This window comes from Sorex fumeus, unplaced genomic scaffold (assembly GCF_029834395.1).
Source record: "Sorex fumeus unplaced genomic scaffold, SorFum_2.1 ptg000063l, whole genome shotgun sequence".
NCBI classification, from domain to species: Eukaryota; Metazoa; Chordata; class Mammalia; order Eulipotyphla; family Soricidae; genus Sorex; species Sorex fumeus.
Genome location: NW_026606120.1, coordinates 46,866,711 through 46,892,280, shown reverse-complemented (window position 1 = coordinate 46,892,280; position 25,570 = coordinate 46,866,711). Strand labels below are relative to the sequence as shown.

Here is a 25,570-nt window from a genome sequence, read left to right as displayed (position 1 = left end):
ACACCCGGAGATCCCTTTGGGGACCAAATACCAGTGCCAGGTGCCCGGGCACTTAAATATTCGCTGACAGAAGGAGGCCAGTCAAGCAAATGGTTAGTCAGATTCACGTGAAATAGAAACTGTGAGTTGCTGGCCCCATTCCAGGGCGTAGATGAAATGACTGCCGAGATGCAGAGTGACATGCAGAGTGACGGTAGTTCAGACAGAGGAAGCAAGCTTTGCGACATCACTTGGTGGCTCTCGACCAGACCCGCAGACTCGCCACTTTTTCTACATCTGCAAGCCTTCCTTCCGGGGTCCGGGGACGGCCATGAGGGTTGCGTGCGTGAATCAGGCCCAGAGCTCTCCTGGAGCGTTGCTGAGCGGGAATTGGTACCGTGCTGGGTGGAGGTGCAGGTTCAGGCCTGCTCCCGGATGTCGCTACTCCCTTTCCCTGAAGGCAGGAGAGGCTCTTGGACTCTCAGATGTTGCGCTAGATTCCAGCTAGATTTCTCGTCTGCCATTGGACCAAACGTGCGTTTCCGTTTGTCCTGGCATAGATAACTGATCTGTAGGGCAAAGACTCCTCTCTGACGTCCTTTGGCAGCTCCTGCCACAGAGGCATGAACTGTGAGATGGGGGATCCAGTCCTAAAGTGACCCAGGGCAGGCCCGGCCTCCCTGCACCCCTCGAAGGCCTGGTCTATGGCTGGAAGGTCTCAGGACAGCGCTCCCCCCCCCCCTTCAGATGATAAGCCTTGGTGATAAGGAATCTAGCCCTCACCCTCCTCTCCACACTGGCTGACAGAGAGGGGCGTGCCTTCCTGCCACCCTCAGGCTCAGTTTCTTCTCCGGGCTGTGATCTGACAAGGGGCTGTAGAGGAAAACAAAATCTCTCCTGTCCTGCTCATCCCTCCTCCCACACGCCCAGCTTCTCACACCCCACCCCCATTCCCACAGCTCTGTGGTGCCTTACTGCTCCCTCTTCTCAGCTTAACACTTCCTGATACACAGCCGCCTGGGGTGTGTGTGCCCAAGATTGTGTACACATGCCGGTTCAGACTGGGACTGCAAGTGGCCTGGTCCTGCCCCCGGCAGAGTTTAGTTTTCTGGAATGGGCTCAGATTACAAGTGGAGGGCCTGGGAGCCTGGGGTTGAGGTGGGGGCAGGAGCAAGAGAGGCCAGTCCCAGGGCTTGTGATGTGGCCTCACTCCAAGTGCCCGTGGTTCTTTCTCTCCTTGCCTGGGCCCTGTCCGACCTTCTGCCATACTCCTCTGGCAGTTTGCTCTGAGTTCTTCATCCCAGCCTTTTTATCTGGAACATCTGAGACGGGTTCTTCCTCTGGGGTTCCCCAGAGGACTCTTTGGGCTGGGAGAAAGCTCCAGCCTCCTGGAATGGGAGGTGGAGGAAGTGGGTGGATTTCTTTCCCTTGTTTCCAAAGGCAAGTTGCTGGAGGACCAGGCAGACAAATGCTCAGAATCGCCCAGGCTCTTCTTCCTGAGAACCGGGAGTGACCTTGAGTTCACTTAAGGAGCCTCTGTAAAAATCTGTCCCTCTGATTTCAGGGAGCACCAAGGTATCCCCTGGGCCCTCTGCAGCAGGATTCTGTGGGGAGATGGGGCAGCCAGCACCCAGCACTGGGACAGAGGAGTAGGTTGGGGGGAGGGGGGTTCAGACCCAGATCAAAGCTGGTGTTGTCAGTCCCCACCATACGCCTGTACTCTGACCTCCCAGGTCCAAGCAACAGGGTCTGTGACCGGTCAGGGACACTCACCCAGCACTGGCCTTCCCCCAACTGAAACCAGGGGTGAACCAGAGGTCCCGGCCTTGTCGTGAGAACTTTCTGACGCCAAGCACAGGCCCTGCCCCCCTGACCTTCTGCGGGTGTGCGTGCTTGCCTTCCTCTTTTGGGGACTGAGTGGGAAGTTGAGAAGGAGAGAGCTGTGTGTCTGTCCCTGCGTGGGCAGTGGACCGGGGCCGCCCTTCACTGTCCCCTCCCTACTGGCTTTTTTCCCACCTCAGTGCCCATCACAAAGGCAGAGATAGGGATGAGTTGGTTCTGGGGTTCTGGACAGCTTGGACCCCCCCCCGATCTTGGCCATATCTGAAGCATCAGCTCTGACAGTGGTCCCCGGGCAGCTCTGTCCCCTCCCCGGAGAACCAGGAACCCCATGAGTGTGGCTGCTCACTCAGCATCCATGTCCCGAGGGAGACCAGGTTCCTTCCTGCCCTGTCCTGGCTTCCCTGCCCGACTCTCCCGGCCCCAGGTCTCCCCCTTCCACACCCTACCCCCGCCCCCCCTTCTGAAGCCCTTCGCGCCGTGGGGTCCTGTCCTTCCCATCTCTCCTCATCTGCTAGTTGCCTTTGTCTCGTCCATTTTAGCCAAGTAGCTTATGTCCCAGAGCAGTGATGATCATGAGTCATGAAAATAATCTTCCAAAAAGAAAATTGGAAAAATCGCTCTCCTGCTTAAACCCCTCCCGGGAATGCTGTGCCCTGGCACGGAATTCAAAGCCTCATTCCCGGCCTGCCTGCCCACCCCCCATCTCTCTCTCTCCTGTTCCCTCTTTCCTCCCGAGCCCTGCCAGCGGGCATGCTGCTTTCTCCCAGCTCCTCCTGTACCAAGCCTGTTCCCGCCCAGGGCTGGCACTGAGGAAGCTGCCTGGAATAGTGTCCCAGCTCCTGTTTCCGGCAGCTCCCTTCCTAGGAAACTGGCCCCCCCATACCCCCCACCACCCACCAGCTCCCTCCAGTTCAGGCCTCCCTTTGGCCTTGCAGGGAGGGGATGGGTTTTGTGGATCAGTTAATGCCAGCTTCTGGCCACACCTTAGGTCCTTGAAACATTCTTTGTGAATAGTGATAACGGTTCCTTCAAAGCTCTATTGATTCCCTTCTATGTGCCAGACACATACTAGACACTTGACATAAATGATGACTGTTCTTCTCAGTGTTTTTGAGAAGGGAATATGATCCCGGTTTTACAAAGAAGGATGCTGAGTAGCCTGCCTGCTCTTCTGTGTGGGGAGGTAGGACTCCCCAGAGGTGCTCAGCAGCACGCTACCAGGGCCACGTTGTGCCAGGGAAACAACTTGGCACCCCCTGCTCCAGCCCTGTGAACCATCTCCGCAGCAGCTAGCCTGCAGCTATTCAGTGGCAGAATTGGGGGCTAGACCCATATGCACTCAGGCTGTGCAAGTCGGGTGGACAGACCCTACTTCCCCTGTCTCCTCTGTGGTAGGTTCTACACCCTCTGTGGGTAGCCTTGAGGACTGTAGGTGGACCACCAGGAGACCCAGGGAAGGTCTCAGCCAAAGGGACGCCCTTTCTCCTTCAGTCTTTCTTTCTTTACACTTGGAGATATGGTGGTTATTATTGTTGTTTGTTTATGGGCCACTCCTGGCAGTGCTCAGGACTTACTCCTGGCTCTGTACTCAGGAATCACTCCTGGGGGACTCAGAGGACCATATGGGGTGCTGGGGATTGAACCTGGGTCACTCGCATGCAAGGCAAACGCCCTGCCTGCTGTGAATTGTGAATGGCATCTCTCTTCTGGATTCTGAAATCCACACTACGTTCAGGTGATTTGAAGAGCGGCAGTCCCACTACAGGAAGAGATCCCAAGCCCTGTCACCCCCTGTCCTCTGTGGGGTTCCTGGGGATGGTGTCAGCTCCCAGCCAGTGTTGGGGCCTGTCCCCTCTTCTCCCACTCAGGGCCCCAGTGTCCTGATGTAGACCAACAGAGAGATAGGTCCGTTTTATCTCTCATGCCAGCCCTAGCATTGAGAGACACTCAGATTGCCCAGGCTTGGTGCAGATGGTTCTGATCGTGGGGCCGGCTGCTGCCTGCTTGTGCGCCCACTCTCAGGCTGGAAATTGACCATCATCAGGACAGGAGAGGTCAGTCTGGATCTCTGAGATGCCCTCTGCAGGTGCTAGCCTCCTGTTCTCTGTCTCAGAAGAAGTAGCTTAGGGCTGGAGTAGCCAGATCAGGCTTCCATCCACAGCCCAGCGTCTAGGGCACCCGGCTTAGAGCACGAGCTCTTGTGAAGAGAGATCTTGCATCCTCTTGTGTCCACATGCAGCCTGGCATCAGGGTACTGTGGGCCCTTGGGAAGGGGGGAGTCAGGGAAGAGTGTCGAGGAGCTTCCACTCAGGTCAGGCTGTTTGGGGAGGGTAGTGCTTGGGTCCCAAGCACAGCCCAGGCGCCCTGTGCTTGGAGCACTGTCTGGGCAGGACTCAGGGGCGGCTGGATGGGCTCTGGTGCCCGGCTCACTGATGCTGGTTATTGGCTCTCACGTCTGCCCTCGCTTCCTCCCTCTCCCAGCCTATGAAGCCCCTGAAGGCCACGGCCACCACCTCCCAGCCCGTGCTCACCATCCAGCAGATCGAGACCATCTTCTACAAGATCCAGGACATTTATGAGATCCACAAGGAGTTCTATGACAACCTCTGCCCCAAGGTGCAGCAGTGGGACAGCCAGGTCACCATGGGCCACCTCTTCCAGAAGCTGGTAAGTCTTGGTTTGGGGCTGGAGCGAGAGGACCTGGCCTGGCTGCAGTGCGGCTCCTCCGCTGCGCCCCTCTCTACCTCCCCAGACACCTCGAGCGCCCTGAGGAGGCCTGAGGAGGGCCTAGTGGGGGCAGGTCCAAGACTGGAGCGGAGGTCCCTGATCTCAGCTGAGGAGGGTGGATACCCGGCAGACTGGCATTCCCCACCCTGTGCTGCCTCTTCACGCACGCAGTTGGGGGAGACCATGCCAGTGACCCCAAATCTGTGGGGTCCCTGGGGTGCAGCCTCCTGCTACGGGAGGGACAGCGAGGAGGTGGGATCCGGGAGCCGACTGAAGCTGGGGAAGCCGCCCAGGGGCTGCTGCTTCCAAGGACTTCCCTGCCATCTTGCCCCCTCACTCGGTGTCTGTCCCCTAAAACTTCTGCCAGTGCAGCTTGCAAGAAGGACACCGGAAGCCAGAACCACTGTGCTTAGGCTGCAAAGGACTACTTTAATGCCTACCCTGGAGCCCACTTCTTTTTTCTTTTTCTTTTTTTTTTAACTTTATTGAATTACCATGAGATAGTTACAAGCTTTCATGTTTGGGTTACAATCACACAATGATCAAACACCCATCCCTCCACCGATGCACATTCCCACCACCAATGTCCCCGATATACCCCGCCTTTCCCACCCTCCCCCTGCCTCCATGGCAGACAATATTCCCCATTCTCTCTCTCCTCTCTCTCTCTCTCTCTCTCTCTCTCTCTCTCTCTCTCTCTCTCTACGTTTGGGCATTATGGTCTGCAATACAGACATGGACAGGCCATCATGTTTGGTCCTTTATCTACTTTCAGCACACCTCTCCCATCCCGACCAATTCTTCCAGCCATCATTTTCTTAGTGATTCCTTCTCTATTCCAGCTGCCTTCTCCCCTTCGTTCCAGAGGCAGGCTTCCAGCTATGGAGCAATCTTCCTGTCCCGTGTATCTACCATCCTTAGGGAGCCCACTTCTTTAATGCTCACTTCCACCCCCAGCACCCTGTTGGCACCCATGACCTCAGCCTCCTCTGCCCATCACCTGGACCCTTGCCACAGAGCATGAGTGGCTCCTCCCGCTGGACATACCTGCCCCTGCCCAGCAGCAGGAGAGAGGTCTCCTAACTCCTAATGCATTTGCTTCTCCTCTGCTTCTGTCTCTCCAGAGGCCTCCCTGCCCGTGGAGTAAGAGCCAAACCCTGGGGAATGGTGTAGGCAGCTCTTCACAGGTGCTGCTTTGGCTGCTGCCACCTTACCTAACAAGCGGCTTTCATTCTCAGTTCATACTGCAGCCCTCTTGGCCTCTCTGAATTTGTTGAAACGTCCTTCCCCATCTTACCTGGTTTCTACTGGTCAATTCCCAGCTTAGAATTGATGTCCCTAGGAAGTCTTTCACAGTTCTTTGCTTATCCCTTCCATGAATACTTACAACTGCCTAAGACATACAACACTGGAGCGATAGCACAGCGGTAGGGTGTTTGCCTTGCACGCAGCCAACATGTCCGACGTGAGTTCGATTCCTCCGCCCCTCTCAGAGAGCCCGGCAAGCTACCGAGAGTATCTCGCCCACATGGCAGAGCCTGGCAAGCTCCCCGTGATGTATTCGATATGCCAGACACAGTAACAACAAAGTCTCCAATGGAGACGTTACTGGGCCCGCTCGAGCAAATCCATGAACAACGGGAGGGCCTTTAGCTTTAGCCTTAGCCTAAGACATAGGAGGACAGCCTGCATTTTCTTCATTAGACCTCTGAAAGTTCAGATCTCATTGCTCAGACACATGGGTGGATGGATGGATGGGTGGATTAATGGATGGAGGGAGGGATGGATGGATGGACGGATGGATGGATGTGTGGGTCAATGGCTGAGTGAGTGGAGGTGAATGGATGGGTGGATATGGGGGTGGATGGGTGAGTGGATAGGTAGGTGGATGGATGAATGGTCAGATGGATGGATGAATGAATAGATGTGTGGACCATTGTGGATCGGTTGGTGGGTGAGTGGCTGTATGCATGCATATGTGAATGTGTGGATGGATGGGTGTTGAGTGGAGAGATGGATAGGTGAGTAGGTATATGGTTTATACACCATGATGTTGACCTTGGGGACAAAGAAAAACTTGGAAAGGGCACTGAGGGGGACATCACAGAGTCTGAAGCCTGTGCCCCAAGATATCAGTATTGTAAGAATAAATGCAGCTTCCAGAGCCATGTCACTGCTGTTAGAATCTCAGTTTTGCCAGAGATTAAACCTGTGATTTTGGGTGACTTACCCAGTCTCTTTGTGACTCTGAAAAGTGATAACAGTGACATTTACCTCATTGGATTGGTGTGAATTGGCTTGCTGTGAAGACTGAGTTAAGACCTATGAATCAGATTGCTCTAAAGACCGAGTTAAGACCTGAACAATGTGCATTAGAGGAGGTGCTCCAGAAGGCAATATGACAAGGAAAGGCCATACTTAGGTCCTGGTAGAGCCAGAAAGCTGGCCCCCAAGTTCAGGGCATTGAACTCCCCCCATACACACACACACTAGCCATCACCCTCGCTTGGTCCCAGGAGCCTGAGCTAATTGGGTAGGGGAGGGAACCCCTCTTAGCCCTCAGGACAGCTGAAGAGAGCAGATGGGGGAGGGGGTGTTGGGGGGGTCCAGACCATAGTCAAAGAGGTTCCTCCCTCCTTTATACTGTGGACCCTGAAGTCAGTCCCCAGGGTTCCCTATTCTGATCCCAGCTCTGAGAGGACCTCGTCAGGAACTGGCCCCCCCCCCCCCCGCGCCCCAGCAAGGCCCCATGGCTTGCAGGCTCGGGCCGGGGTGGAGTAGGGCGGGCCGGGCATCTGGAGGCAGTTTCCTTTCAGCTGGTCTCTGGGTATTTGATTATCCATTACCCAGAGAAGGGAATTAGCATCTCTGTTGTTTGTTTTATGAGATCACCCCAGTGCCAAGCTGCTGTTTCCAAGCAACCTCTACTTCCTAGTTAATAACCCTGGCAGGCCAGCCCCGACAAGGGCACACATTGGGGAGGCCGGGCTGGCCCTGCCAGGTGGCTCACACCCTGATCCTGCTCAGAGAGCCAGACCGCCCATGGCGGGCTCTCCTGGAAAGGGACCCTAGCTCTCTCCTCCAAGGCTGATCATTCAGATGGTCTCTCGCTGACCTGGGCTTCTCCATGGTCATCCCGGTTCTCATTTCCTTTCTGGTTCTCCTGCCCTCATCCCCACCTCACCGCCTTCCTCGGAGGTCCGTCTCTGCCCTGGGGGAGTTCAGATCCTCACCCTCACCTCAGAAGAGTTTCCCAAGAATCCTCAGTATTTTGCAGAGAGCGGAATGGTCTGAGATACTCACTCCCCGCGTTGAGCACGTGTGACACCCTACATGCAGGTAGCCAGAAAGTCTAGAAGAGAAATCGTGTCAGATGGAGAGAAGAATCTCCTTTCCACCTTCCTCTCACCCCTCCGCTCAGCCAAGAAGCAGCTCCTGGCCTCAGCAGGCTGCATTTTGAATTTCAGTACATGTCTGTGTGTTTTGTGGCACTGCACGTTCCGTTACTCTGTACTCATGGCTTCCAAGTGTTCAACCATTCGCAGATGTAGTTAGGCCTATGATGGCAACATCTGTCCAGAACATGCTAGGCTTTTATTCCTTCTTCTTATTCCCAACACAGTACAGTCAAACGGCTATTTACATGGCATTTCCATTCTATCAGGCATTGTAAGTAAATCTAGAGGAGATTTAAAGCATTGGGAAGGTTACCTAGGTTATATGCAAATACTCTTGACATTTGATAAAAGGAACATTTTACTCTGCTGGGTCCTGGGATAAATAAAACTATGAAATGACTATTTAAGCATTTTATATCATCTGTGTAATAGGGGCTGGAGCAATAGCACAGCAGGTAGGGCATTTACATTGCACATGGCCGACCCGGGTTCGATTCCTCTGTCCTTCTCAGAGAGCCCGGCAAGCTACCGAGAGTATCCCGCCCACACGGCAGAGCCTAGCAAGCTCCCTGTGGCGTATTCGATATGCCAAAAACAGTGACAAACAAGTCTCACAATGGAGATGTTACTGGAACCACTGGAACAACAGAAGGACAGTGCTATAGGACAGTGCTACCGTGCTATGTATAATAGATGTGTATATATATGTATGTATGTATGTATACATGTATATATAATACATATACACATATATGTTTGCATACATACATATATATACAGAGATACATAGATATATGGTTTTGACCTACACCTGGCTCTGTGCTCAAGGATCACTCCTGTGCTTGGAGGAGCATATGGATATGGGATATGGGATGCTGGGCATTGAACCCAGGATAGCCGTATGCAAGGCAAGTGCCCTACTGTACTATCTCTCCAGCCCTCATGTGTATTTTGTAATTAACCATGAGTTCATAATTTACTCATTTTGAAATGTTGTGTCATTGGATCTACTCATAGAACCCGTTTGCTTTTTTTGGGGGGGAGGGGTGTCATACCCAGTGATGCACAGGGTTGACTCCTAGCTCATGCACTCAGGAATTGCTTCCGGTGGTGCTCGGGGGACTATATGGGATGCTAGGAATCGAACCTGGTTTGGCCCCATGCAAGGCAAACGCTGTACCCTCTGTACTATCACTCCAGTCCCTATATTTTAATTTTTATTGTTTTATATCCAGTGGTGCTTGAGGACCCAGGATGACTCCTAAAGGTCTCAGGGGCCCATGCAGTACCAGAGATTAAACCAGAGCACTGCATATGCCAGGCACTTGACTCAACCACTTGAGTCAATCTCTGGGCCCAGTGAAATACATTCTTAACATTAATTTTTTGCACATCACTGGGTGTGACCCAAAAAGCAGGAAAAAAAAGAAATTAAAATATGTTTTATTTAACCTATAACATCATTTAACATAATCATTATTTTAAAATCAAGCTCATTACATTTTTTTTTCTTTTTGACTTTTTGGGTCATATCTAGGGTTACTCCTGGCTCTGAACTTAGGAATTATTCCTAGCAGTGTTCAGGGGACCATATGGGGTGCCAAGGATCGGACCCAGGTTGGCTACATGCAATGCAGATGTCCTACCTGCTGTACTGTTACTCTGGTCCTTTAATTCCTTTTTTACATCTTTGGCCTTTAAGATAGGGGTGGAATTTATACAGTTCAGGAACCATAGGCAGTTAGTGGCCTCTGCACTGGCCAGCTAAGTGCTGGGCTTTGAATGTAGAAGGGGTTTGATGATTTGTTATCAACTCAACAACTTACTCTCCAAACAATTATACTCTTGTACACTTCACCCCACCACCCCTAGAAGAGTGGAAAAGTTGCCACTTCCTCATGTTTCTTTTTATTTTATTGATTGATTAGCTGATTTGGGGTTTTAAGTCACAACCAGTGATGCTCAGGGGACCATGTGGTAGTGGACATTGGACCCAGACCTCCTGCATGCAGGGCACGTGCTCAGCCCCTGCTGTCTTCCCCAGTCCCCTCCTCCCCCACATTCTTGCAAGTGCTTAATATCATTAGACTTTTAAATTTTAGTCAGATTGATGGGTATGAAACAGTATCTCATGGTTTTAATTAGAATTTCCACCCTTTGCTCCCTTAAGAGGAAATGCATATGCAGGGCCCGGAGAAAGCGTTTGTGAATATTTGAGGGACTGAATTAACAAGTCTCAGTTTCTCCCTTTGGAAAAAGGGATGTGGCATCTGTTGCCTCCCAGAGGAGGTGAGGCTTATGTCGCCATAAAATCATGGAAGATTCTGCCATGTTCAGACGGACATGCAAATGCGTAGTGAGACAGGTCCCTCGAGTCCCCCTCTCCTGGCCCCCGGCACTCGGCACTCGTGGGAGGCTGGGGAAGGGGGAACATCCCTGCCCCTTTAAATGCTGCCCACACACTCAGCCTGGGGAGCCCTGGGGAGCGGGGCGGGCGCTGAGCACCTTCCCTTGCTCCAACTATGTCCAGCCTGTGGAGGAGGTGTGAGGCATTACCCGAGGCATTACCCTGCTGTAAACCCTGTGAGACCTTGCTGGTGCTAAATATAGCTCAGTGCTGTGATGAGTTGAATTTCTGGCGTGCCAACAAAGGCCCTGCCCTGTTCCCCATCCCCCAGCACCTCCTCTAGTAACCACCTAGATTGGCTGAACTGGTTTCCATGGAAACTGCCCAGTTCAAAGGGATGCGGTAGTAAGGCGCATCCTGCCTCCTCCCAGCCAGCCCTTTGGAGCCGTGTCAGAGGTTGCAAGTGCCAAGGGTTTAGGGCAGGTGCGGGGGGGAGGGGGCAATAGGGGGGGTTACCGTGCATCCATTCATTAATCCTCTCTCCCCATCCCGCGCCTGCCCTCCACCCCTCTCTCCCCTGCAGGCCAGCCAGCTCGGTGTGTACAAAGCGTTTGTGGATAACTACAAGGTCGCTCTGGAGACAGCCGAGAAGTGCAGTCAATCCAACAACCAGTTCCAGAAGATCTCAGAGGTGGGCGCCCCCCGACACTTCTCCCCGGGTGCCGGGCCTTGGGAGCTGCTCCCTGACCTCTCTCCCCGGGTGCTAGGCCCTGGGGGCTGCTCCCAGACATCTCTCCCTGGGTGCTGGGCCTTGGGGGCTGCCCCTGGATACTTCTCCCCTGGCACTGGGCCTTGGGGGGCCACTCCGAGCCCTCGCGCCTTTGGCCTCTCCTGCCCTGCTTCTCAGTTCAGGAACTGCTTTTCCTGATGGTGAACAGCACTTCGCCTGACATTTGCTTACTTGGACTTGACATTTTTCTCTCAACATAAGAATATCAATTTGTTTGCTTTTGTTATTGTTTTAGGTTAGAGAAAGGAATAAGGGAGACCAAAAAAAAAAAAAGAGAAAAAGGCAGTCTGCTCCCACTATGGGCACTCCCTTCGCCTTTGTCGAATCTTTGGTGGGTGGGGCCACACTCTGCAGTGCTCGGGGCTCATGGCCGTCTCTGTGCTCAGGGTGTGCTCCCGGCCCAGGGGACCACCTGAGGTGCCGGGGATCAAACCTGACCCACTGTACTGTGCTCCCTTTGCCTCTGTTTCTTTTTCTGTGGAACGAGGTCTGGATTCCTTCAGATCTTCACAAATTTGTCCATAAAACTACCGGGGGGGGGGGGGGGAGAGCAATAGTACAGCGGATAGTACAGCTTGCATGCAGCTGACCCAGGTTCAATCCCCGGCATCCCATATCATCCCCCAAGTACTGCAGGGAGTAACCCCTGAACATCGCTGGGTGTGACCCCCCAAGAAGCAAAAAGAACTACCTGGGGAAGGGACCAGAGTGATAGTACAGTGGGTGGGGTGCTGGCTGACACTCAGCCCGCTTGGGTTCAATCAATCCCCGGCTTCCCATATGGCCCTTTGAGCCCCACCAGAAGAGAATAAACCCTAACCATTGCCGACTGTGGCCCATAAACAAAAAGAACCAAACCGTTTAAAAATTCAGAGAGGCAATACAGAGTACAGGGTCCTTGCCTTGCACATGGCAAACCTATGTTCAATCCCCAGCGCCCCATAGGATTCCCTGAGCCCCATCAGAAGTGAGTCCTGAGTGCAGAGCAAGAATAAGCCCTAAGTACACCCAGGTGTGGCTCGGGGGTGCCTCCCCCATTTTCCCTCCTCCCTCCGCCAGTTCTCAGGTGTTGCGCCAAGATGTTCCTCTCGTGGGCAAGCACAGTCCTTCCTCACCCGAGCCCCCACACGGCTGCCTGTTGCCCTTAGGAGAAATATTTAAAATTAAATGCTTAGGATTGGAGCGATAGTACATAGGGCATTTACTTTGCACTCAGCCGACCCAGGTTCGATTTCCAGCATCCCAGATGGTCCCCTGAGCACTGCCAGGAGTGACTCCTGAGTGCAGAGCCAGGAGTAACCCTTGTGCATTGCCAGGTGTGACCTAGAAAGCCAAAAAAAAAAAAATTTTAAATGCTGATCTGTAGGGACCTTTCCTGGAATTTCAGGAGGTTTGGGATAGAGGTGCCCCAACATCTTAATTCTTTCATTTAACTTTATTTGGGCTGGAGCGATAGCACAATGGGTAGGGCATTTGCCTTGCACACAGCTGACCCAAGTTCAATTCCTCCGCCCCTCTTGCGCGCCCGGCAAGCTACCGAGAGTATCTTGCCCGCATGGCAAAGCCTGGCAAGCTACCCATATTCAATATGCCAAGCACAGTAATAAGTCTCACAATGTTACTGGGCCCGCTCAAGCAAATCGATGAACAACAGGAGGACAGTGCTGCAGTGCTAACTTTATTTAAGCTCTCATGCTGCCAGAACTTCCGAAGGGCAGCCCCGGAGAGTTTGTGTGCTTAAGTTCGGTCCCCGGTAAAGTCTTTGTTGTTTGTCTTTGTTTGGGGTGGTGCTGGGAGGATACCCGCCCCGAGCTGGAGGACCATGTGATGCCGGGGATAGAACCAGGGGCTCCTGGATGCTGAGCCCACGCCCTGGCTTTCGGTGCCTCCATGGCCTTGCGCAGGCAACTGTCTGCTCAGGAGTCTTGAGGGAGCCTGGGCAGGTGACCATTTAGGGGTCTCGCAGTCGCAGCCCCTCTGGCTGACAGATGCCTGTCCCTGCTGCCACCATCCCTCCAGACTCCCCCGCAGAGCAGAAATGGCCTTGCTATCTGTGGACGGTTCTGTACCACAGCCCAGTGGTCACGTCTTTAGCCAAAAACATCTGTCTCACCCCACGCTGCTGGCCTGGCCGTAGCTGAGGGGCCGGGAGCCCCTGTTTGGGGGTGGGGGTTCCTCCTGAGCTTTCTGAGGTCCCTCTTCTCAGCCCTGCCACGACCCTTGGCTTTCCCTTAGCTCTGATGCTCACAGGGTCATTTTTGTGAAACGTCTTGCTTATGAGTTATACAGTTTGCAGTCGGCTGAGAGGCAGCACAGGAGTTGGGTGGGATTGACAGGTGGGTTTCTAGAACAGTCAGACTGAAAGCATGGCCTCTGGGCCCCCTCGCCACCTGCTCCGGGTCCATGGAGCCCAGAGCACAGAGAGGGGGCTGGGCTCTTTCTTCTCCCAAACTCTGGAGTCAGGTCGGGAGGATGGACCGAGGGGTGAAGCCCCCCAGGGGGTGAACTCACCAGGCCAGAGGGGCTGTTTCCCCTCGAGGGAACAGCTGAGTGCCCTGCCCTGCTCACAGTGGCTCTGCAGAGCTGCCCTGCCGGAGCTGAGACGGGGGTGGAGGGGGGGTCTCTCCTGAGCTCTGAGTTTGGCAGAAGCCCCTGCCCTCCTTAGAGCCACCTGCCAGGACCTGGAGGGCAGAGCCAGGCCCTCGGCCTGCTGCCAAGTGGCTTCTCACCCTGATTCCTGCCGGCACTGCCACTTAATTACTGCAATTAGACCCTGCTCTGCAGCTCCCAGCTCATACCTCTGGGCAGCCCCGGAGGGGGCATGTGGAGACAGATTTTGCGAAACTGGGACTTCAGAGCCCAGCAAGAGACACGGCCTGGAGGATCCGAGTAACACCCCCTTCTCCCCATCATGACCCCAGCTCTAGGGTCTTTCTCTCTGTCTAGGACTGGCCTGAGGCAGAAGGGAAATAAGGTGCTCCCGGGAGGAGCAGTGGCACCTGGGAGCCTGACCTTGACCTCACCTTCCCCCTCCCGACAGCATCCCCCTGCAGGTGCCCTCCCGCAATCAGCCTTCCTAGCGGGGATTGTGTTACAGCTCCAGTTACAGGCCGCACCGTCCGCAGTCTGCTGTCCGCTGGCCAGTGCTTCCTCTGTGTCCCCCACACCATCGGCTAGGGGTCCCCCACCCCCATATCGACAGGCCCTGGGTGGGATGTCCTGAATGCTCAGCCTCTCTGTCCTGGGTACACCCCCACCTGCCACTGTCCACAAGTGCGTGGACTCGTGGCCCGAGGGCCTCCCGTGCGCCGTCCTGGGCCCTGGCTGATGCGTTGGGGGAAGCAGCTCTCGGGAGCGGGTGGGGACTCGCGGGAGGGGCTCCTGTCTCTGCAGGACCCTCCGAGTCTCCAGAAGGAGTTTTTGGGGATTGGTCTGAGGAACCCTGTGATCAGACCCTCTCTGGGACCCCAAGTCCTAGGCTTCAGCCTCGTGTCCGGTGCTGGCCTGCACAGAGCTCGGGGTGGTCTCATGGGGGGTGCCTAGACCTGCTGCTCCTTGTTCCTCTTGTCCTGATTGTACCCTGGGCTTCAGGACCCTCCTCCCTGCCCGGACAGAGGGGAGGGGACGGGCCGGGGCCTGATGCCTCTCCTCTGTTCGGCAGGAGCTCAAAGTGAAAGGCCCCAAGGATTCCAAGGACAGCCACACGTCGGTCACCATGGAAGGTACTTGGGGAGCGGGCGGTGGACAGTCCCCTTCCTTTGTCTGCTCCGTGGACGCGGCCTGCGGCTGGGAGCGCGCGCACGAGGTCCCCAGGCAGCCGGCCAGCTCCAAACGTGCTTTTCCTCAGGATGCCAGCAGGCGGCTCTCCCCTCCCGCCCCCTCCTCCCGCCTCTCCACGCGCCTCCCCTCCCCCTTGCCGGTGGAGCTCTCCAAAGCAGCGGCGGGCTGGGCTGGCGGGCGGGCGTGGGCACTTGGTTCTGGAGGCTGTGCGGAGGCAGCTGGCAAGGTGGCCAGGGGCCGGGCTGCTGGTGGGACCGGAGCTGGGAGCGATGGCCGCGTGCTCCTGCCGCGGGGACCGAGACGGCCATGGAAATCCTCCTTATCATTCGCTTCTGCTGTAACTGCACCTACGGTAACCCAGGCCCCCTCCCTCCGGGGCGCGGAGGGGCTCCCCGCTGCCAGGGACACCCCAGTGGGCTCGAATGTGGGGCTTGAATGTGGAATTTCTCCAGAGCGGAGAAAGGAGGGGGGCAAGTGCCCGGTCTCCCAACCGCCCTCCTCCCCGCCCCCTGAGTCTGGACTTGAAGTCTCGGGGTGGCTTTTGGAATGAATGGGAGGGCCTGGCTGGAGGGGGCCGGGCACCCCGAGAGAGGATGGGTGGGAGAGGGCCTGGCTGCAGAGGCTGTGGGCAACTTCCCGGAGCGGCCACGGGGGTCAGTGGCCAGACTACACCTGCGGGTATGACCACCTGGGGCTCTGAGGGTGGGCAGGGTCCAGCAGAGGGTGACCCGGGGTCTGGAGCACCGGCTGGGCTGGGGGGCTCGGCTGGAGGGAGAAGTTGGGAGTTTCTTTGTCTCGGGAGCCGTGGGGGTATTGTGTGCTGGGAGGGCACATGCTGCCGGCACCTCGCCTGCTCACTCGCTCCGTCCGGACAAGGATGCTGCCGAGGTCTGTGCCAATACCAGGGGCCCCCCAGGGGTCATGGCTCTGGGCGGGGAAGGTGGGCTGGGCGCTGGTGGGAGAGGGGGCGTGGCAGGCGCTGCTTTGTGAAGGTCACGGGGGTGCTGGCCCAGCGCCGCGTTGTCCACCAGGAAGTCCCGGGACAGCATCTGTCCACGGGACTCCTGCTCTGCCCTGGCTGGTGCTGGGAAGCTGTTCTCAGAGACTGGAAGTGCCCTGGGCTTGGCCCCAGCTGCCATGGGCGGGTGGGCAGGGACAGGGTGGGGGACTGGGGCGGAGGGCTGCTTCAGGGAGTGTGTCCCTGGCAGGTGGGGGCCTTTCCTCTCCCCTCCTGCCAGGCATCCTTTGTCACTTTTGCTGTTGCCTTTTGTGGTAAGCAAGAGAGATGCTGAGGTCTCCCGGGCGCCTCCCAGAGGCCTCTGTGCTGGCTCGACACCCCCCGCCCCCCATGGAGGACCCCTCCCAGAGGAGCAGCCCCAAGGAGCCCCACCCAGGGCAGCCACCACACAGGCAGGAAGCCAGCACTGCCCTCCTGCATCCCAGCTCTTGGCTCTGACTTAGGCCGGCCAGGGTCCGGGAGAGCTGCCCTTGAGCAGAGCTGTTTGAAGACCTGAGGGGGAATCTGGTTTGGTTGGTTTCTTCTTTTCTTTCTTTTTTTTTTTTTTTTGCTTTTAGTTTTTGGGGTCACACCCAGCCCCGTGTTCAGGGATTTACTCCTGGCCGTGCTCGGTGTACCATATGGAATGCTGGGGATCAAACCCAGGTTGGCGTGCAGGGCCGCCGGCGTGGTCGACGCCCTCCCTGCCGTACTATCGCTCTAGCCCTTGTTTCTGTACTAACTTCCGTGGTGTGTCAACTCTGCTCCCTGGGGAGGAAACGTGCCTTTTGCTTCCCCTGCCTCTGTGAAAGGCAGCTCAGGGTCGCTGTCCAGCAGGGTGTCCGTGAGCTCAGTTCTGGTGGGGAGTGAGGTACTGACCATGAGTGTGGGTCCGCTGTCCCATCTCTGAAGGGTGCTGGTATCAAGGCCCCACAGAGATGGTGCTGCCTGGGACCCGGACCTACCTGTAGTGCCGTCTGTTGACTGCCCGCTCCATGGAGCTGGGGGTGGGGTGCGGACGGAAGGCACAGGGGCCCGGGCAGAGGAGAGGCCAGCTCCCCACTCCATGGTGCATCTGTCCAGGCTCCCAGGACTCAGTGAGTTCTAGGGGGTGCTGTTCTTCCCTGTGGGTGAAGAGGGCCTCAAGGTGAGGGTGTGGGGAGGCCTGGAAGCAGAGCACCCCTGTCGCCAAGCTTTTGAGAACTTTGCTCATCTGTAGAATGGGGTGAAGTGATAACTGCTCAGCTTCTTCTATCAAGAGAAACAATCCATAGTACAGCGGGGAGGGTGGTTTCCTTGGGTTCAATCCCCAGCATCCCATATGGTCCCCCCAAGCACCGCCAGGAGTGATCCCTGAGCACAGAGCCAAGGATAAGACCTGAGCAAACCGCTCAGTGTGCCCCCCACATCACCCCCCCCCAAAAAAAAACAGTTCATGAAAGTGCTTAGCCTGATGCCACTGGACGCAGAGTCAGTGCCCAGCAAAGCAGAAGAGACCAGCTTGCCTGTGTTCTCACTTTGAGGCACTGAGGCACTATGGGTGTTGTTTGCAAAAGTCCTGATAAGGAAAGGCTTCCTGGAGGAAGGGGCAGTGGCCCTACATCTTATGCAACTGTGTGTGTTGCAGGAGCAGGAACTGCGTGATGAAGAGGTGGGAGGTGGGGGGAAATCGACTGACCTGTGGTGGCCACAGAACAGCCCTCTCTGGGCTCCCCACCCACCTCTCAGGTGCAGGTGCTGGGGGTGCCCTTCCTCCCCCCTTCCCTCCCAGCTCTCCTCCCCATGCTGCACCCCAGGCTGAGGCTGCAGGTATCACCCTACAGCCCCCGTGAGAGGGATGGAGTGGCCCTCTGACTCCCACGCTGCAGGTTGAGCCTGACCATGTCCCCTCTCCCAGGCACCTTCTCAGACCCCTCGGGGGGCTCCCTACGCACGGTGCTTACCCTTGGAGGTGGGCTGGGCCCTGTGTGGGTCCCCTTAGTAGCCCTTGTCCCCCTGGGGGCCGACAGGTGACCCTAGCCTGGTCTTGTCCATTCCAGCTTCCAGAGCCCAGGGGGAGGGACTCTAGAAGTTGCTCAGTTACGGAGGACTCGAAGTCAGTCTCGGGCAGTATGTCAGCATAAAGCAGTGGTTTCCATCTGTCACTGCAGCTCAGGACAAGCCAAGGCGTTGCTGGTCGTGGGTTCCACCCGGCAGAGACTAGGGCTGAGCTGATGGGGTGGGACGGGAGGGGGGCCCTGCAGCTGTGTCTTTTTATGGGTTTGTTTTGGTGTTTGGGTCACTCCCAGCTGTGCTCTGGGGACAGAGCAATGCTGGGGATCGTATCCGGGCCTCTCTGGTGCTCAGCATGTGCTCGGCCCTTTGAGCTGTGGACCAGGCCCCCAGCTGTGACCTCTCAGAGCTCCCCCAGGGATGCTGATGGGCAGCTGTTCAGAGCCTGCGGACAAGGCAGGCCAGCAGCATCGCTCAGTGGGATGCCTTGTCTGTCCACGGCAGATTGCCTCCTGGAGTCTGCGTGCAGAGCTGTGCCCAGGAGTTTCCTGCAAGGCTTCTAGAGATTCTGGTTTGCAGCCAAGCTGGCCCTGGGGCCCCGCCACAGCCTGGCCCCGGGGGAGTCCCAGTTTAGGATCCTCCTTCCAGAACCTGTTTCCCACAGAGGTCGTGACCCCATGAAGCCAGTTTGCAGGTGTAGGGCCAGCGCCGGGGGTCAGGTGCAGCTGTCCGCCAAAGGCTTTGCTGGTTGACCAGCTGCCACTGCCCATCCCTGCTGCATCTCAGCAGTCCCATGTGGCATCTCTGGGTGTTGCCTGGGCACCCTGCTAAGCTAGCATTCGCTCCACCTCTCTGGGCTCCCAGTCCTGAGGTGGCCCCTGAAAGCCAAGAGTGCAGCTGTTGAGAGCAGACCAGTGGCGCTGGCTGTCTCCCGAGCCCCCCGCCCTATCTCATCCCAGAGAGGGCTGAGGCGTGTGAAGGGGTCTCCTCATGGACCGGAGGGGGGCTGGGTGGGTCAGAGGGGGCTGGGAGTTCTCTGCTGGAGCACCTTGGACCCGAGGAGTGTGAGAAGGACCTGGTAGTTGCCGCCCCCCCCACCTCCGCCCAACAAAGCCGTCACCTCCCCACCTCTAGGCTCCTGGGTGTGACCCAGAGCGAGCTGGAACTTTGCAGGGTATGTCTGGGTGCTTTGGGCCCCTGCTTCTGCTCTGAGTCTGGTGTGACCGGGAGAGGCTTTGGGGGACAGCCTTGAGCAAACCCCCTGATGTTGGAGATGGTGGCCAGGCGGCCAGGGCTATGTGTCAGGCTGCCTGTCATGTGATGTGGTCTGGCCTGCCCTGGGCGGGGGGTGGGGCGCATGGGGGGCGGAGGAAGCAGTGGCCCCAGGAGCCAGTTTGGCCCACTGTGGGTGCCGGGGCCGCATCCCTGACCTCCCCTGGCCCGTCTCCTTTCCAACAGCGCTGCTCTACAAGCCCATTGACCGGGTCACCAGGAGCACCCTGGTCCTGCATGTAAGTGACAGTCCCAAGTGAGGGTGGGCTCAGGCTGGGCTGGGCGGGTGCTGGTCCCTGGAAAGGGTCTGGGGGGCAGTTAGGCGGAGGGCCTCTCACTGGCCAGGAGTGCGCCTGCCCGGCCGCGTGCTGACAAGGCCAGGGCCTAAATATAGCGAGGCTGCTGAACTTGACATTTGGCCAAATGTTCCCTAGGAGGCGGCCACTTCCTGCCTCCTCTTCTCTTGCCTGATGGTTTCCAGTGTCCTTGGAGCAGCTGTGGTAGGGGGCAGGGGTGGGTGGGGTCTCTCCCAGCTGCCTGCAGAGCTGGAACTCCACCTGGCTTCCTCCCTCCACAGGGAGCAGCAGAGACGCAGCGCCCTGGGCCCCTCACCTGCAGCTCGGACGGACCCTAACGTTTAGTTTGGGTTTTGCAGGTTGGGGTGTGGGTCCCTGAGCGCCCCCTTAGGAAGTCCTCTGGGGAGGACTGAGCGTCCCACTGTCTCCCACACACCACCCCGTCCCTCCCCAGGACCTGCTGAAGCACACGCCTGTCGACCACCCTGACTACCCGCTGCTGCAGGACGCCCTCCGCATCTCCCAGAACTTCCTGTCCAGTATCAATGAGGACATTGACCCTCGCCGGACAGCGGTCACGACCCCCAAGGGGGAGGTGAGCTCCCTGCGCCCCACCCTGTTCCTCACTAACCCCGAGCCCCCTGCCACACAGCCTTCCGGTTCTCGGCTGAACGCTTAAATCCAGGCCAGTGTCCCCTCGATTCTAGTCACCCAGGGAGGCCACAGAGGAGACCCCGTCCAGGTCTGGCAGAGGGTCTTAGCCCACAGTTTGGGAAGCAGAGTCTTTTTTCTTTTATAGGAGTACTGCTATTTATTCAGCCACTGATTAGCTGATTAAATTGGGCATGAACTCCACCCTGCTTTTTTTTTTTTTATAATTTTATTTATTGAATCACCATGAGAGCAGTTACAAAGCTTTCGGGTCTAAGTCTCGGTCATACAATGAAACACCTGTACCTTCACCAGTGCCCGTTCTCCACCCCCCAAAACTCCCACCCCACACCCTCCTCCTACCTGTGGGGCAGATGATTTCTACATTACTCTCTCTCTACTTTGATTGCATTCAATATTTCGACACCAGACCCACCATTATTATCTGGGATTTTACCCCACACTCAGATCTGCTGAAAAGGCAACAGTAGACAATTTATTTTCTATTGCTGGTTATGAATAACATATGATGTCGTGTGGTTGCAATAGTGGCCACCCGATTTTGAAATTCCAAAATTTTAACAATTAAATCTGGAGGGGGGAAGCAGAGTCTTTGAGCTGGGTTCCTGCAAGCCCCACGCTCTGCCCTTCAACCAGGGACTCGGGCAGGCTCGTCCTCCAGTGCTGAATCCTGCCCTTGGCAGAAGGCAGCCCTTGGGCTCCTCTGGAAGATCGTTGCTCAGTTGGATGGGTTTAGGGGCTGGGGTGGGGGGCGGGTGAGCAGCTCTGTTCAGCCCGCAGGAGCCCCCCCCCCCAAGGTGGAAGCTGGGGAGGGAGCCTGGACGTAGGTCCAGCAGGGACACGAGGTGCCTACTATCTGGAATGTCCCGGTCAGCACCTTGATGCGGTCCAGTAGCTCTGGTTTCTTGGAAGCCCTTCTTGGAAGAAGGGTGGGGAACCCCAGAGAGGGAAGCGAGTTGAAGAATGAGAGGGACACTAAAGACTTAGTACATGCCTTGCACACAGCCGATCCAGGTGTGAGCCCCGGCAGCCCCTAAAGCCTGCTCAGCCCCACTGGGAGTGATCCCTGAGTGCGGAACCAGGAGTCAGGCCCAAGCTTTGGCCAGGTGTTGCCCAATAACCCACACTGAGAGGGACTGTTTCTGGTGTGGGTCAGCAGCCTGGACACATGCTTTCCCCCTGGCTCCTAGGGAAGTGGGGGTAGTGAGACTTGGAGTCGGCCCGGAGACCCCCCAGGACGCAGAGAGCTGCCCCTCCATGTAGCTCCCAGCATTGGCTCCTAAACCCAGATAACCCGCGTCTCACTTGTCTGCTTGACTCTGAGGATCTCAGGGAGATGACCGGGTCCTTGGCGCCTGGTCATTGCCTGCTCTGAATGTGGTCGCTCTGAATGTGGTCACTCGCTGCTGCCACGTGTGTGTGTCACATGGTGTGTGATGTGCACAGGAAAGCAGAAGTGCCTGAGGGACTGCCGACTCTCAGGGTGGGGGCTGCTCTCAGGGCCCTTCTGGGAAAGGGAATAGGGTCTCTTTCTACCCCAGGGTGGAGAACCAAGTTGTCCTAGTCTGGGGTCCATCCCCACCCCCACCCCCCGAGTGGGCGCTGTCGAGAGCCGTGGGAAAGCGTGAAGCACCTTGGTTGGTCCCAGCTAGGGGGTATCAGGGCTTGGGCTTCAGAGGGTGCCCCAGTGACCCCAAGTCAGGCGGCGTCACCTCCAGGTCCTCGGGCCTTCCCCGCTGGATGGGGCTCCAGTGCCGGCTGGGCTCTGGGTGCCCCGCCCCTGAGCAGGTGGGCTGTCGCCCTCAGACCCGGCAGCTGGTGAAGGACGGCTTCCTGGTGGAGGTGTCGGAGAGCTCCCGGAAGCTGCGCCACGTCTTCCTCTTCACAGACGTCCTGCTGTGCGCAAAGCTGAAGAAGGCCTCGGCGGGGTGAGTGTGCTTGGCCAGCGCATGGCTCCTGGCTTCATGGCAGCCGGGTGCCACCTGTGCATGGTTTCCCTTAAAAATGCTCATTACTAGGCCAGAGCGATAGTACAGCGGGGAGGGTGTTTGCCTTGTAAGCGGCCGACCCAGGTTGAATCCCTGGCATCGCATATGGTCCCCCAAGCATCGCCAGGAGTAATTCCTGATGCTCTAGCTAGCATCACCGGCTGTTACCCAAAAAGCAAAAAAATATTAATAATTATAATTACTGACTGCCGGGCATGTGGCTGAAGCAGCAGGGCACAGTTGGGGGTCCTGGGTTCCATCCCTGACACCACCTGGCTCCCCAAGCATCACCAGAATTCTTGCAGCCATGAAGCATATATAACTGGAAAATTTATTGGAAAACAAAACAAAAAAATTAACTTATACTCAAGTAAGCTAATTTTTTTTGTTTGTTTGTTTTTGGGGGGGGCCACATCTGGTCATGATGCTCAGGGGTTACTCCTGACTCTGCACTCAGAAATTATTCTAGGCAGTGCTCCGGAACCAGAAGGGATGCCAGGGATCAAACCATGATCGGCCACTTGTGAGGCAAGCAACTGCCCTACCCAGTGTACAATCTCTCCATCTCCTTAATTTTGCTGCTTAGCCTTTTCTAAAAATAAATTATGTTTTTAATTATAAAGATGATATAATTGTGTTATAGAAAAAAAATCTCACCCACACAAACATAAGCATCAGTCTCCTGCTGCTGTGGTTCTTCCCGTTTCTTTAATGCTTTCACACCCCTCCCCACCCCCCATATACTTGTAGTGGAGCTGGAGCGATAGCACAGACGGTAGGGTGTTTGCCTTGCACGCGTCCGACCTGGGTTCGATTCCTCCATCCCTCTCGGAGAGCCCGGCAAACTACCGAGAGTATCCCGCCTGCATGGCAAAGCCTGGCAAGCTCCCCACGGCGTATTCGATATGCCAAAACCAGTAACAACAAGTCTCACAATGGAGACGTTACTGATCAAATCGATGACAATGGGAGGACATACAACGGGAGGACTACGATGCAGTGCATACTGGCAGTCAGTGAAGACCCAATTTGGAGCTCTGCTCTTTTCATTTCACGTCATACGCGTTTTCCTTGTTGCTGCCTACTCTTCATAATCATCTTGTAAACATCGTGTACCTCCCTACACGATCTTGCCAGTAGCTCTGCCATCGTTTACTCACGCATTCTTCTTTTATTAGACATCTCTGAATCCTTGCTAGCTGCAACCCAGTGAATATTCATTGACTACCACTTACTGAGTGCTTCTGCCTTGCCAAATGCTCTGAATATGCTCTTTCACATCTTCCCAGGAACTCCACAGCGTAGGTATTAATTATCCCCGTCTCACTGGAGAGAGAGACACTTAAAAATGTTAAATAAGGGGCCAGAGTGATAGTCCAGCGTGGGGGGTGCCTGCACACAGCCCACCTAAGTTTCATCGCCAGCACCCCAGTGTGGTCCTCCGAGCCCTGCCAGGAGTGATCCCTGAGCGCAGAGCCAGAGTAAGCGCTGAGCTCTGCTGGGTGTGCTCCCTTCCTCCACCCCTAAAAAACCAAGAAAGTTAAATAAGATGCAGAAGGCTTTACAGCCCGAAGTAGAAGGACATGGAACCTGACCCCTAATTTGACTCCTAAGCTTCTCCCCGCCTTTATCCCTGTACCCCGTTACAGGGGCTTGCTCTGTGCCACCAGAAAGAAAGGCCACTCAGTGTCATTCCCACAGCCTCCTCACTGCCTTCCCTTATCACTGTGTGCCAGGACCAACGTGAGCCCAGTCCAGGGGAGACAGGCCATAGATTCACTGCCCGTGGTGACCAGAATGAGCTGTGCAAAGCCATGTCCCCTCAGGGTGAGGCAGCAAAAGTCAGACTGAGCTTCAGCAGAGGCAGTGATTGTCTGGAAGCAGCACCCATTGCAGATCCCCGGTGCCAAGGGCAGTCTTACACCTGCAGACCTGCCTCCAGCCTTCTGCACTGGCACACAGTGATGAACGGCAGTGCCACTGTCTCCCACTGGGCTCTCGGTCCTTCAGCCCCGCCCCTCAGGTGACATATATTGATGAGATGGCATTCTGGGGCCGGAGTGATAGCACAGTGGGTAAGGAGCTGGCCTGTATGCCACTGACCTGGGTTTGATCCTCAGCACCCCATAAGGTCCCCTGAGCCCGCTAGGTGTGATCCTTGAGTGCAGAGCCAGAAGGCAGCCCTGAGCTCCACCAGATATGGCCCCCAAAACAAAGAGATGTGTGTGTAGTCCACCTACAGCCTGCCAGGCATGGCGGTGAGCTCAGGGGGCACAGGGTAGAGCGGGGGGGGGGGGAGGGGCGAGTGCAATGGGGAGCAGGAGGGTGGGACCTCTCTCTGCTCACAGCCCTGAGGTTTGGGGGGGTTTGTACGGGGCTGCCAGACAGGTGAGGCTCAGGCCAGCGCCTTGCTACTCCTGGTCCAGAGTATCAACTCCCGTCACCCTGGGGGTACATTTCCAGTCCTTGCCTGTGACCAGTTCCCACAATCTCTTCTGGATTTTTTTCTTTTTGCTTTTGCTTTTTGGGTGACACCCGGCAATGCACAGGGGTCACTCCTGGCTCTACACTCAGGAGTTACTCCTGGCGATGCTCAGGGGACCATATGGGCTGCTGGGAATCGAACCCGGATCGTCCGTGTGCAAGGGAAATGCCCTACCCTCTGTGCTATCGCTCCAGGCCCTCTTCTGGGTGGTTTTGGAGGGTCTGGGCCCAGCAGTTGTGGTGTGGCGAGCCAGGCTCCTTCGCCTCTCACCTCCTGCTGGCCTGTTTGCAGGAAGCACCAGCAGTACGACTGCAAATGGTACATCCCTCTGGCCGACCTGGTGTTCCCGTCCCCTGAGGAGTCCGAGGCCAGTCCCCAGGTCCACCCCTTCCCGGACCACGAGCTGGAGGACATGAAGATGAAAATCTCAGCCCTCAAGAGTGAAATCCAGAAGGAGGTGAGCGGGGGTTGGCAACGAGGTAGGGTTGGGGAGGGTGACCCTTTGAACTGTGCGCGCATCAGAAAAAGGAAATGAAGTTGGGAGTCCAGGAAGAGTGGCAGGGCGCAGAATGGGAGGCCTTCTGATTTCCTAACTTTTTGTGGGGGAAAGCATATTGGGTGGTGCTTGGAGGATGGTCGCCTGCAGTGCTCTGGGAGCTGAGGGATGCTGGGAGTCAGAGCCCAGCTCGTGCATGTAGAGTGCTGCTCCGGGCCCGGGTGCTGTCTCCTGGATTGCCTGTTTTTTTCAATTCCATTGGGAAGGTCCCACTTCGCAGTGCTGGGAGGCCGTGAGGTGCCCAGGAGACAGCCAGGAAGTCAGGCACACTCGGCATGTGCCCAACTCCCGAGCCACCTCCCTGACCCCATAGAGTAGGCCGTCAGGAGCCTCAAGGTACCTGGGGAAAGACCGACCACAGTAGGAGAACACTGAGTTGACAGAGGGAGGCCAATGAGATCCCTTTTATGGCGTCACTTATGGGAAGTTTTGAGCTGGAGAGAGAGCAC

At 56.3% G+C, this 25,570-nt stretch overlaps 1 protein-coding gene across 5 annotated transcripts in view; it reads left to right on the top strand.

Moving 5' to 3' along the window:
• Positions 1-25,570, top strand: part of ABR (ABR activator of RhoGEF and GTPase) — a 199,510-nt gene that overhangs the window by 131,128 nt on the left and 42,812 nt on the right. For 4 of the 5 annotated variants that reach the window (XM_056126884.1, XM_056126888.1, XM_056126885.1 and 1 more), the window contains 7 exons: positions 4,303-4,488; positions 10,877-10,984; positions 14,745-14,805; positions 19,311-19,363; positions 19,875-20,015; positions 21,899-22,020; positions 24,857-25,022. In XM_056126884.1, coding sequence (XP_055982859.1) covers positions 4,303-4,488; positions 10,877-10,984; positions 14,745-14,805; positions 19,311-19,363; positions 19,875-20,015; positions 21,899-22,020; positions 24,857-25,022 — 837 coding nt within the window. Of the gene's footprint in view, positions 1-4,302; positions 4,489-10,876; positions 10,985-14,744; positions 14,806-15,131; positions 15,216-19,310; positions 19,364-19,874; positions 20,016-21,898; positions 22,021-24,856; positions 25,023-25,570 lie in introns of those variants that run through there. The other variant, XM_056126889.1, reaches the window with a different exon arrangement.